The 13,701-nt window shown below is 39.8% G+C and overlaps 2 protein-coding genes across 2 annotated transcripts; both read right to left on the bottom strand.

The window, feature by feature from the left end:
• Positions 1–2,070: 2,070 nt before the first annotated feature.
• On the bottom strand, positions 2,071–2,994 carry LOC146322402 (gamma-crystallin M3-like). The gene is made up of 3 exons (XM_084724396.1): positions 2,844–2,994; positions 2,503–2,745; positions 2,071–2,395 (listed from the first exon to the last, which is right to left on the bottom strand). The coding sequence occupies exons 1-3, from the start codon at positions 2,856–2,858 to the stop codon at positions 2,123–2,125; spliced, it is 531 nt and encodes a 176-aa protein (XP_084580522.1). The 5' UTR covers positions 2,859–2,994; the 3' UTR covers positions 2,071–2,122.
• A 9,265-nt stretch (positions 2,995–12,259) lies between these two features.
• Positions 12,260–13,149, bottom strand: LOC146322401 (gamma-crystallin M3-like). The gene is made up of 3 exons (XM_084724398.1): positions 13,019–13,149; positions 12,676–12,918; positions 12,260–12,575 (listed from the first exon to the last, which is right to left on the bottom strand). Exons 1-3 carry the CDS (start codon positions 13,025–13,027, stop codon positions 12,300–12,302), a joined length of 528 nt encoding a protein of 175 aa, XP_084580524.1. The 5' UTR covers positions 13,028–13,149; the 3' UTR covers positions 12,260–12,299.
• Between the last annotated feature and the right edge of the window lie 552 nt (positions 13,150–13,701).

The raw sequence follows: 13,701 nt of genomic DNA, 5'->3' as shown, positions 1-13,701 counted from the left end.
ACTCATTTGTGGAAATAATGTACGATCACACAAGGAAGGATGGGATGGGGAGGCAGGTCAGGGATCATCTAGAATATGACTGAATGTATTTCCCTATTTTTGGGGGGAACATTGTACCTGAGTTATGCATGTATTATCAAAAAATAATCAAAAAGATTATTTAAAAAAAACTTTGTGTATCAGCTGATACAGAGCACCAACCCGATAGCAGTATGTTATGAGAAAGAATTCCATAGAACATGACTTCACCATCTTGAGCAAAAATATGGTGTATGGGACGCTGCTGGGAAGAAGCAAGGTCCTGTTTTGATGTTAATAAATTACGTGGTATTGGATCATTGCACAGATTTGTGTACCACAGATTTGTGATCCAACATTTTAGGCAGTATAGGAGGCATTTTCTGATAAAAAGTATTGGTACTGGAATGAGATAGAGCCTGACAACATCACAGTGACCAACTTGAAAAAATTGGTCCCCGCCACAGTGCTCAGCATTTACTAAGTTATATGATATTTTGTGTTATTAGTTTACCATCTTTTTATGTAAATCTTCCAATTGTTTGTTTTCATAAAAGCACTTCTATAGATGGATATTGCAAAGTAGCATTTGCCAAAAACACTAGGATCCTTGTATCTGATAGTTGTTTTTCTACGTGTACTACATGTATCTGTTCCTATCAAATAGACCATAAATAAATAAATAATATGTACATTAACCTAACAGGATATCAAAGGAATATTTCAACATTTTTGAAAACCTACTTTTTTGGTCTCAGGAGCCAGGAAGTGAATGCGTTTTCACAAAATGTCAAACTGTTGCTTTAAAATAATGAGCTTGTTTATTTCATAATTTTTTTTGAAATTTTATTTGTGTGGTTGTTGTGAATTCATGTTTTGTTAATATGTTAAGCATATACATTTTGTTTTGATATGTCTAAAATATTAAAATGAGACAACAACAACAACAGTATGTAGACAACACTAAGTAGAGTATTACAAACTTTAATATGCAGTAGTAGTTAACTACAGTAGCCAATACAGGAAACACAAATGCAGAAAAGACAGTCGTTAATTTGTTTTAAATGTGAGCAAAACAAAGAAAAAAAAAGAAAAAAGTACTCTGGACAATATACATCATGTGTTTGTGAGGTTCAATTTTAACATGATAACGGCATTAGAGTGAAGGTCAAAGTGAATTAAAATCACTGGACTCATCGTTGTTGGGGGAGTCGAGGATATTCCTCCTGAATCTCTCTGAAATCTGAACAGTAGTGATCCTGACATCTTGTTAATGATCAAAGCAGGACTGTCCTCCTTAAAGTCACTGAATCTTAAAGTCAAAGTTGACTTTTTTAAAGTTTTACATGACTTATAATATTATGTACTTATTTGAACAAAGCCATGACATTTTGCTCAACCTAATAAATTGTTTTGGTTCCCAAAAATAACCAAATGACCAACCAATGTCATGGTAACTATGACTTCTGTACTTGAGGTCTGCCACTAGTTTGGTTCAGTGGTCTTGTGACATTTTTGGAAATGTCTGTAGTTGAGGTTATGATGCACTTGCACTTGTCTGAAAAGTTCTGTTATGTTGTCACTCTACAACTACTGTCATCATTTATTTTTTTTTAATTTTGACAACTAGTTTTTAGAGTAAAATACTGAAATAATGTAAAAATCAATGGTAGGAGTTACTTTAGACCACAAAAATGTTTGTGCCATGGGTGGTTACCGTGACCGTCTGTTGTCTGTTATTATTAACTTGGACTCAGGTATTTGTTGTTCTAGGAGCTTTAATAAATAGCAAATGTGCAACCTCTATCATTCTTATCACTCATATTTAAGTTTTTTTTCATATCAAAAAAGATATAAAAACAAACAAAGTATTTAGGTGACATACCCTAAATATCACCAGAAATGACCTTTTAATCGTCCACTAAATTTATGTTAAATGAAGGGATATGTGCTAGTTTTCTACAAGACAAGTTTGTAACTCTACTTCAAGACCCCTACTATACACATTTCATTAAGGGTAGTTGTAAGCAGAAATAACAGTACAGGTAGAAGTATTTTGTCAAAAAACTTTTATTTCAGCTTGTTTAGACATATTTGACTGTTTTTACATGTCCATGATACGCCTCATGCTCATGAACCTCATGCCGCTCATGCCCATGTCCCTGAAGCTCCTGTACTCTCCGGGCCTCAGGTACATCATCCTGCCTCTGTAGTGGGGCTGCTCGTACAGCAGCCAGTGGCCATCCATCACGTTGCAGGACATGCAGTCGGACATACGGTAGCGGTCCATGATGTTGTCGCAGTCGTCCATCAGCTCATGCATCTGACCACCGAAGTTCTCCCTCTCGTAGATCCTCATCCTGAACTGGCCTCTGTGCTGTTTTTTGGAGAAAACAAATACAAATTTAATGTTCTGATATCAAGTTTTGTGGGCTTGCCACCTGTCAGAGTACTATAATATGCCAGATGTTGTTTTAGACCTACCATGGGGATCATACGGCAAGACCTGATGCAGTCCCTCATTCCCATCATGCTCATGTAGTCAGCGTACTCGCCCCTCCTCATGAAGTACTGGTTTCCCATGTAGTTGGGGCGGTCGTAGACCATGAAGCAGCCGCTCTCCACCCTGCAGGAGTGGCACCTGCTCAGGAAGGAGGTCATGTCAGAGCAGTCGCTCATGCACTCATAGGAGCGACCCTGGAAGTTCCTGTCCTCGTAGAAGATGATCTGGAAAAAGGACAAAACATGAGGAATAAGGATTTAAGCTAAAAAATAATACTGATTGATAAACAACCCAAAACCACTGGTGAGATGAGTGTGCTTACCTTGCCCATGGTCATGGTTGTTGTGTTAGTTCTTCAGAGAACTGCGTTGCTGCTGCACTGATGCTGGTCCTGTTTTAACTGTTACTTTTATACCTGACCAAACCCAAAGAATCTGTGGCTCCCATTGTGTAAATGCCTGACCCAGCAACATGGTATAGAGGCCTATAGAGTGCTGAGGGCATTTGTCACATTTCCATGTGACTGGATCCCCTAGAAGACTTTAGAATGGATTTTTCTATAGGGAAGTCAATACAATGAGCATTTTTTGAAGTTACAATGCAGAGGACCAAACAATAGTCTCTTTTACACATTTCAAAATACACTGTATGGCCCTCTGATTGGTAAGTGGACAATTTATAGACATGAACATCCTTTTGTGTGACAACAATAGTCTGACAGTCAGTATATAATGCACATATGTATGAACAAAACTTGTTTATCCAGCTGTATATGTTAACCATAAAAAATAACTGGCAACCTAACCTAACCCGTTCATCAGAAAAGTGAAATTTATGTTCCTGGACTTTTTTAACTTAAATAAAATAATGATTTTTGAATCCTTTGTTCCCCTCTCTGACTGATTTTGTGTATGCTGAACAATAACTCATATGCACTTTAACTTAGTTTCCCATTTATTGTATTCACTGTATCAGATAGAACTTTTATTATACTGAAGCTACTGTTATACTGTTGTCTAATAAATACAAGGATCTCAAATATCAAATATCAATAAGGTGCAAATTCAAAATATATATAATGCTAAAAATATAAATAGGCTAATGGTAAGGATCATTGCACAGAGGTGTTTCTACAACTTAATATTTGACTCCAAATTAGTAAAAATCAACCTGTATGTTATATTAATTTTAATATTAGAGGTTGTAACATATATAAATAGGTACCCAAAGTTGTATGTAGTCAGTAAAGTTTAAACATATTTATTTTTTCATGGTTTTCACCCTTTGTTCTTAAACATTTATGTTTATTTGTTTTTTTAATTTCTAAAATAATAAACTTCTACAATAAATAAATGTATTTTCATCAAGCTTTGTATGCCATTGTAAATACAGAAATGATCTTAAAAAATAGGGCATTTCATAACTTTCTCTACACACTGGAACATTTAGACAGTAACCTATCAATCAATTGTATTCAGACACACAAAAGAAAATATGTTGCTTTTCGTGGCAGATATTACAGTTTTAACCTGTAAATCATCTCTACTGAAGTGTTAAAATAATGATTGCAAATAAAATCATATTAATAACTACAATAAAGCAGTAATGACATCTTGTGTTGGTGAGGACACGATGTTAATGGTAATTGGTGATACTGTAACCCTTAACAATAGCTATTGTTTACATTAGCTGGATTACATTGCAGTCTGTCTCAGTACTGGACCAGTTTTCAAAACTGTTGTATCCATTATTCACTCAGACACAGAAATATGTAAAATTGGGCTCCAGGTTAAAAAATACTGAAGTTAGCCATTTTTTTGCCTAGAAGCTGTCTCTGTCACAACACAAGATCTTTACCGCAACATCTGAAACTGTTGTGAAACTGACTTGACATTTTTGCTAATTTTGCAGATAAATGGCTGCTAGCAAGGTCTGCTATGTTAGCTTTGACTCCTAGCATCTAATATACATCAAAGGTAATTCATGTAATGATTTGTCTATGGTATAAAGGATAATTTACATGACACAATTTTATCTGGAATAATTTCATGTATCTGAACATTGAGACCACAGTTATGGGACACGAATAAAAGTTGTGTTTAGACTGTGTATATATTTACCAAGAATCATATAACACATTTGAACATAAGTCCAAAATGTCACTGCTGGGACTTAAAACTGCCCATGGCTGCAGAAATGAAATGCTATGACTGAAACTTCTGTTCCCCTGACGGAAAGGGTCAAGATATAACACATATTGTATATGACATGTAATCACGCCCCACAGAACAGCCACTGAACCAGAGTCTATCCTCCAGCACTCCAGTGCATCACAGAGCCAGCGGAGAGGACAGAATGAGCCACTGAAGGAGCTGTCACATCCACATGGTAAAACGAGCAAACCTGTGTGGTGATGACCAACAGGCAGCAGCATAGATATCACTTATAGATACCTATTTAAAGAAAGCCCATGATGTTGCCATGCCCCTGGTCAAATGTGCTCTTGCACTGTGAGGCAATGGAAGACCTCTGCTATCATAAGCTACGGAGAAAACTTCCACAATCAAGTGAGAAAGCAGCTGTTTTTGCCCCTGGCCAGATCTGCAAAGCAGACAAATAATTGGTCGGATAAACACTTACTCTGAGTGCAGTCTATGTAGGTGTGCAGCACACGTATAATGCAACCTCCTCTGCTCCTCTGATGCAAAAGGAGGAGGACAAAAGATTGAGCTCAAAAGCCATACTACTAAAGGGCGCGAGGTTAACCTTAGGCAAATATGCTACATTTGGGCCCAGTGTAGCCTTGCAGCCATCTGGAATGAACTTGGTACAGATGCACAGATAAAGCGTGAAGATAGTGCACCCCCTTTGTGGAACTCAAAGTAAGCAGCAGTGCAGACTTATATGAAAGAAATTTCAGACTTAATGGGCTCAAATGGAGGATGAGTACCAGAGTACCACATCCCATGAAGGGACACTGGACACTTAACCACAGGCCTTATGGCAAAAAGGTGAGTATATGATGTCACTTCATCAAAGCCAACATGGCGGGCAAATGTAACTGTCAAATAAACTTTAATCATTGATAAGGAGAGACCTTTATACAGCAGCACCTGAAAGGATGGAGCACCACTCCTGACACCACTAATCAAACACCCGCCACTTATATGCATATCAGCCTTCTGTGGATGATGCCCTCACGATTTGGATCATTGCCACCACACGTGGGGCTTTAGACATGAAATTGGTCCTCTCAGCGGGTAGGCATGCAGCCACAACAGCTCTGGGTGCGATTGAAACATCTCCACTCCTGTCTGAGAGTGAAGGTCCTTGTGGAGAGGAAGCTTTGCTGCCAGCAGCATACCACGACTTGGCCGGGCACCAAGGAGCCATCAAGATCTGGGACAGACCATGACAGTGCATCCTCTCCAAAACAGGCAGTTTCCACTAGGGGAAATGCATACATATTCTGTGGGGCCACAGGTGTTCTAGTGTATCCATCCTCAGGGGAGTGGTCTATCATGGAAAAGAAAAGAGGCAAGTGGGTATTTACCTGGAGCTAAATTTAAGCTTCCACCACTAGTTGTAACCTCCATTCCCTCACAAGAGGTCCCCTTCTGGAGAGAAGGTAGCCCCCACATTCAGGCGACCCAGGACATGGGTGGCTCTGAGAAAAAGAAAATGATTGCCCCACAGCATGTGACGTCATATCGGGGAGTATATAACTGCAATCTCAGCTCTCTGCAGGCATTGTATATTTGTTCACATGCTTTTGTTATCAGCTCCTTAATTTCAGGCTGTTAAGCGATGGGCAGAGAGCAACAAACCAACCTGAAGTTTCTGGTCCGGCTGGGGAAAACTCCAACAGAAGATTACAAGACACTCGAGGATGTCCTGACACACCTGCATGTACCGCTCCTTCTGGTCATCGTTCAGCAGCTTTGGCACCATCTTCATGCAGATCTTCTGCGTGCCCAAATCTTCTGCATGCCCAAATATTCTGTGATAATCTTCCAGACGCTGTCATGGTTAATGCCGAGCCCACTTGTGATCAGTTGAACAGTCAGCCAACGATCGCAACACACCACCTGCCTCACGCGCTCAACGTTGGCCTCATTCATGCTCGTTGAAGGCCTTCTGCTCCTGCAGTCGTCTTTCATGTCCTTGTGTCCCTCTGTGAACCTCTTGTGCTACATGTAAAGCACGACATCGTCTCATTTCTGTACACTTACTGTTGTATTGTCCATCTTCATTAGAACATGTTGGCCTATCAGAACCAGACAAAAATGTTTCAAGGCCAAGAACACTCCAGATGGTTAATGTAAAGCCTGCTTTATGCAGCACACGCAGCTGGGGAGACCAAACTCAATACTGAAAGGCTTGCATCTTTAACAGCCCAAGTGGTACTATAGCGATCATTGATGCTATCATGATCATTAGCTGTAAAATCGGTCAGAAACGCAGTCTGCCTCCCAGCTGAAACTGAGTGAGGCATTGGTGAACCGTGGCCACTCTGTGCTCTGACAGATGTGCTCAGTTGGAAACAGAGCATATTTCCAGAAAAGAAAACATGGCTTAGTGTTAATAAGCTTTTCTGTAGATTTGCTGCAGATATGCTTAAATGTGAATTATGCCACCTCAACATTTTCTTTGAAGGTGCGGGGGGCAAGTGATACTGCAGGCTGAGGCATTTGTTTTTTGTAACTCTCACAGGTTTTAAATTTGCCCTATATATCTCTTGTTCAACAGCATGTATATTTCCTCCCACAGTACTGTTGCTGCCTAGTTGTTTACAACTGTATTCACTATGGACACAAAACAAGGTGGTCTGACTTGGTAACCCATAGCAATGGTCCTTTCTGCCCACTGAGGGGATGTGCATGAACGCCACTGAAGGAGCTGAATGTTGAGACACCTAATCTGCAGCACTGTAGGGGAAGGGCTGTCTCCCCCTGGTGAGCTGGAGGGAAATGGAATGACCTGCCTGCCCTGATTTATTTGGCTTGCAGTCCCCCTGACACCAGCAACAGTCTAACAGTGAACTGGGGGCAAATGTATTAATGTAAATGTAGTATTGAAGGACTAGGAAAGTAACAAACAGTGGGAACACTACACTGCAATGCCTTTTGGGACTAGACCCCTTAACGAAACATGGCAGATGCCTTTTTGATGGCAATAACTGAGGGGCAGCAGTGTCTCTCTGCTGCTGGAGCCCCTTTCCATTTAGTCCCAGAGCTAGGCAGAGTGTGTTTCCTTCCTCCTGGGTGCTGAATCTTTCTGGGCCTGGTGGTCAATATCCTGAGCAGCGGTGGTATACTGGCCCAATGCTAAAGCCTCCTGTTCATCCTTTGACAAATCATGTACATCCAGGCTGATGTCAGGCACGTCATCATCATCGTGGTAAGGGACTAGTTCAAACTGCAGCTCACTAGTCCTCTCACAGGGCTCCAGCCCAGGCTTGGCTAACTCCTCAACATACTACATGTGGTCAGTCCAGTTACCAGTGGTCAACCAACAGCTCCTTGCTGTCAGACTCAGGTGAAGCCAAACCCTGGACTCAATAAGAAGTGGGTCCTGCTGAGCAATGGTAGTCTGACCCAGCACTTTCTCCACAAATGCAACCCGCCACACCAAATAGCACAAGCTGTGGTCTCCATCAATGTCCTTTTGGTGCAGACAATTCTTAGACCTTGTTGAGCAAAGATTGGCCGCACCGCTGAGGACAGAGCAAACAGACTGCTTCTTTTTTTTGCCAGCTTAGGCTTAGTGCTTATCCTGAACCACAAATCTTGTAGACAGGATGAAAGTTGAAAATATTGCTGCACTGGCAGGCACACTTTAAAAGAAGCCAACTAACAGGGGCTTTTAAGCTAACTCCAAGCTGGTAGCTAGCATCTGTCTTAGAGGTGTGAATAACAGTGTCTTCAGTCAAGCCACCCAGGGGCATGATATCCCATATAATATGTGTTGCATTGAGGGTACACCCATATATAGACAGTGTTGGGGGTAACAAGTTACAAAGTAACGGATTACAGTAACGATATTACTTTTTTGGGTAATGAAGTAAAGTAATGCATTACGCTTAAAATATCGCTAACGAAACTACTTTACTAGACTATAGGAACTCGCCTTCCTGCCTTACCCAAGCCGTGTTTGCCTGTGTATAAAGTTCTGATCTGTTTAACTTGTGCATGCATGTGTGCTGCCTGTGTGTGTGCTTGCCTGGGCACGTTGCCATAGAGATCGAAAGGTAGGGTTTGAATAATTCTGTGTCAAAACAACATCTTCAGTGATGAGCTGGGACAAGCTGATAAAGACTGTGTATTCTGTATGCATGATTCAAATTACATCAGAGCTGGGGAGAGTTCAGCTCCCCTGAAAGGGACATGAGCTCTTCTGAAAGCCAGCTTATGAAATTGGCCTTGCTGCCACAAACTTCCACATATATGTGTGTATTGCGTGTTTAGTAGCTATCACATGAAAACTCCCTTGAAGGTCACTGTGTAATTGACCAGGGATTAATTAACCACTTGTACATATTGGGTCAAAATTGTGTAAGAAAGTTGTGTTTAATATCTGAAAAAATGTGTTTGAATTACAGTCTATCAATTTTTATTTTTACATCAAATTTAGTTTGCATCTGTGAAAAGGATAGAAAAAAGCCACAAACTGGTCTTAGAAGCAGCCTGCATGCATTTTCTTAGACGCTAATTCACCAAAAGTTGATTTTAACAGTTAACTAATGGAGTCAGTGCTACAGTCCGAGTTACTATGAGGAACTTCCATATTTCATTGATTTTAGAGGCTCCTGTGGACAAAGGTGGTAGTGTTTCCACTGCCATAACCACAGGATGTGTCAAAAATAAAATTATGTCAATAAAAGTCTCCTCCTGCTTCATTTTAAATGAGCTAACTAATGAATCAGCTTTGGTGCTCTGCACCACTGAAAACTGAGGATTAATTAATTGGTTGGATTTATTTTATCATATTTGTCACATAGGTGCACCATATAACTGAGGATGTGATCTTAAAGGGATGAGTCATTTTAAATTTCACCTCAATTTTAAGATATTCTCAGTCAGCGAGCTGCTGCTGCAGGTGGCTGCTGTGTGTGGTCTGCCGTTGCATTAGGCATTCATGATGGTTCAACTTTTTCAACTTGACACTGTGGTTTACTTGTGACCATGGCAACCACAGAAACTACAGAGAGGGATGAAAATCAATGAAGAGACAGTATTGGAGCAACATCAGCTTCAAAGTCTGACTATGCCATCAGCGACAATAAAGAACATTTTACGATAACTATAGTAAAACTTGCTGAATTAATTGTATCATTTGGCTAACCATTTCCTCCTTTTACAGTACACTTTATCAGCATGAAGAGTTGAGGTGGTTAGCAGTAGCCTGTAGAAGCTTGTAGGATCTGAGTTATTCGGGAGCTGCAGTGGTGATGTTGCAGCCTACTGCTGCGATTCAAAACACATCGACGTGCAGTCGAGGTGGTGGCAGTCACGGGTTGTCTGAAAGCAGCTTTTACAAATTCTAACTCTTATGTCATTTGACTGATAACGTCCACTTCCACTACATTTTCATCAAACTTTTAACACACCAGTGTGTAGGATTTAGAGGCATCTAGCAGGGAACTTGCAGATGGCAAACACTTCGCCTCACTCTGCCCTTCCAAGTGTGTAAGAGAACCTTCTGTGGCTGCAAACGTGCAAAACCCAAAACACCATATCTAAAGGCAAGTGATTGATTTATCCTGTTGTAGAAACATGGTTGTGCAACACAGCAGACTCTGTGGATGAGGACCTGTACTGCACTCTGTAAGGGCTCATTCCAAGGTAATGAAAACTCAATGACTTTCATGTGATTATACACTAATGAATGTATGAATATTATATTCTACTTCTGCAATAAATCTTACTAAATGGACCTTTAACTCCATTCAGTACACTCAGTATGCTGCTAATTTTTGTACAATTAGATTAGGCTTTCTGGTAACGCTTTAGATTTCAGCCCACAGTGTACTATATACTTATTCTGGAGTTACAGTGTAATTAACAAAAAAAAAACAAAAAAAAAAACTATCAGTACAGTACCTACAAGGGTTGCGTGATTGGATGAATATATTGGGCTGAATCCATTGCTGGTTGTTTTTTTTGGCTGATTTATGGCGCAATATTTGTCATTTTATTTTGCTAATGGTTGGCAGAGTGACAGCCTCTGCTCTGCACCACGCTCTCATCCAGGGGAACAGTGCACACCCACTCAGCTGACCATGAGTGCTCTGAGCTGGGTGAGGAATGAGATGAACACAGCCTGCAGAGTCAGACTTTTCACGCGGTGAATTAAGGATTTAATTCAACCAAACCAGAGCTGGTGATTGTTGGAGAGTGGACAGAGTAACAAACAGTTTAAGTGAGTTTTACATGTTTTTACGTGGAATTTAAATATAGTATGTTTTATGGGGAGTTAATCAGCAAATTAAGTTCAGTAAAAAGAGGGAAACTTGAATTCAGAAGGTGAACGAGTGCATTTCTTTGTTTAAAAAGGAAAGTATGTGTGAAAATATATATACATATATATATATATATATATATATATATATATTTATAGGTACTGGATATGGGGGTAACAATTCTGGATTTTACAGATAAATTATACTGTGGTTATTGTTCAACTGCTGAGTACCTATTCTATTATTAGCGGGTAAGTATGATTTACTTAGCAGTTATAGTAGCCAGTACAAAGAAATGCAGGCAATATTCTGAAGCACTGACACTTCTCACCTTGTTAAATATAATTACACAGTAACTATAAGACATGTACGCTGTAATCTAAAGCAGCATTTCCCAATCCTGGTCATCACGGTCCATCGCCCTGCATGTTTTATGTGTTTTTGTGCTCAAACATACCTGATTCAAATGAACAGGTCATTATCAGGCTTCTGCAGAGGCTTGGTGATGAGCTGGGGAAACATCTAAAACAGGGAAATATCTAAAACATGCTGGTCAGTGGGCCCCGATGACCAGGACCAGCATTACCCATCATACTTATCCACTAATAATAGAACAGGTACCCGTTAATTGAAAAATAACTACCATAAAAATTCTCTCTAAATTCATCGCAAACATCCACATCCTATAATGATATACTAGGTACCCAGTAGTCAAAAGATATGTAGATGTTGTTACCCAGTACCTACATGTATGTATTGGTAGGTACTGTGTTGGTACAGTTATTACACAGTATGGTGGTCTATACACTAAGACATTACTAGCTTTCTTTCTTTCCTTCTTTTTTTTTTTTTTTTTTTTGTATTTTACCATTAAGTGTTAAAAGTGGACAAGTGGACTGTCCATTGATACAATGTCTCAATGATAGGGAAAATGACTGTAAATTAATCTCTTTTTTCTGCTATTTAACGCACAATTTATGTAAAAATTCGTACGTTACATTAAATTATGTGAACAAATATACAGTATACTGTGATATGTGTTTTTGAAATTTGATAAGTGCTTGAATGTTGTCTTGTAGAGTCTCACATGGTGAGGGCCAAATGTTTGGTGTGACAAAGAAAAAATGAACTAACTATGAATATGGCAGGATTGTGACATTGTGGCATTATGGTAGAACATTTAAATTAATTCAATCTTACAATTTTTCAATGTAATGCTTAATGTTTGTGAATACTAAAAAAGGAGAAATTATAAATGAAATACTTTGACACAAAAATTTAGAAAGTTATATCATTTATTGAAGTCAAAATGTACATTTAGCACATGTCCATGATACGCCTCATGCTCATGAACCTCATGCCGCTCATGCCCATGTCCCTGAAGCTCCTGTACTCTCCGGGCCTCAGGTACATCATCCTGCCTCTGTAGTGGGGCTGCTCGTACATCAGCCAGTGGCCGTCCATCACATTGCAGGACATGCAGTCGGACATACGGTAGCGGTCCATGATGGAGTCGCAGTCGTCCATCAGCTCATGCATCTGACCACCGAAGTTCTCCCTCTCGTAGATCCTCATCCTGAACTGGCCTCTGTGCTGTATTTTAGGAAACAAGAGAAAAATGTTACATCGTTTTTCCTGACATAAAAGGGTATAATATCTTATAAGACATCTTATACGTCTGTTTTATACCTACCATGGGGATCATACGGCAAGACCTGATACCACCGCTCATTCCCATCATGCTCATGTAGTCAGCGTACTCGCCCCTCCTCATGAAGTACTGGTTTCCCATGTAGTTGGGGCGGTCATAGACCATGAAGCAGCCGCTCTCCACCCTGCAGGAGTGGCACCTGCTCAGGTAGGAGGACATGTCGGCGCAGTCGCTCATGCACTCATAGGAGCGACCCTGGAAGTTCCTGTCCTCGTAGAAGATGATCTGAAAAAAGTATTAGAAGTTTTTTTTTTTTTATTACACTATTCTCTTTAAATAATTGTTAGCAAAATAAAGATTATTTAATAATTTTACTGTTTCCTACCTTGCCCATGTTGACTGCGGTGGTTTCCCAGATCTCTCAGAGAACTGTTTTTGAACTGATACCCTGCCTCTCTGGACAAGGTACATTTATACCTGGACAGTGACAAAGACTGCGTGCCCCTCTATTGTTCAAAGTCCTGACCCAGCAACCTACTATAGAAGCCTATAGAGTTTTGAGTTGCTTACCCATATACTAACAGGGTCACAACCTCTAAAGAGAATTTTCCTTTATGTTTTTCAAAAAAAATGGTTTAGGAGTTTATTTAGTTACACATTAGTATTTTATGAACAATTGTTGCTGATAGCTGCACAACACACAACTCTATGAATAGGCTGGGCAAAAGCCACAGTTACTGAAACTATAGCTTGATCTCACTTTTTGATCCCCCTACAATAATAGGAGTCAGCAACTGTACATTTTACCAAAGATAAATATTCAGTGGACAAAGGGCTTTTCAAAGAAAACCACAACGGTCATCATTTGTGGGAAAGCATATAATTTTATTGCCATCTGAAATGAGTATGATTAGAAATAAACATTTAAAGCTGTGGTAAGCAGTTTATTTTTGGCATCACTGGGCAAAAGTTCCATCATATCCTTTCAGCATATTGTATATGTAAGTGGTCTGAGAGAAAACTAGATTTCTGCTCCTCCTCTTGGCTGTGTTTTTCAGGTTTTCTAAC

This window comes from Lutjanus erythropterus, chromosome 8, assembly GCF_056507025.1.
Source record: "Lutjanus erythropterus isolate fLutEry1 chromosome 8, fLutEry1.hap2, whole genome shotgun sequence".
Classification (NCBI taxonomy): domain Eukaryota; kingdom Metazoa; phylum Chordata; class Actinopteri; order Lutjaniformes; family Lutjanidae; genus Lutjanus; species Lutjanus erythropterus.
This window is presented reverse-complemented; position numbering and strand designations above follow the sequence as displayed.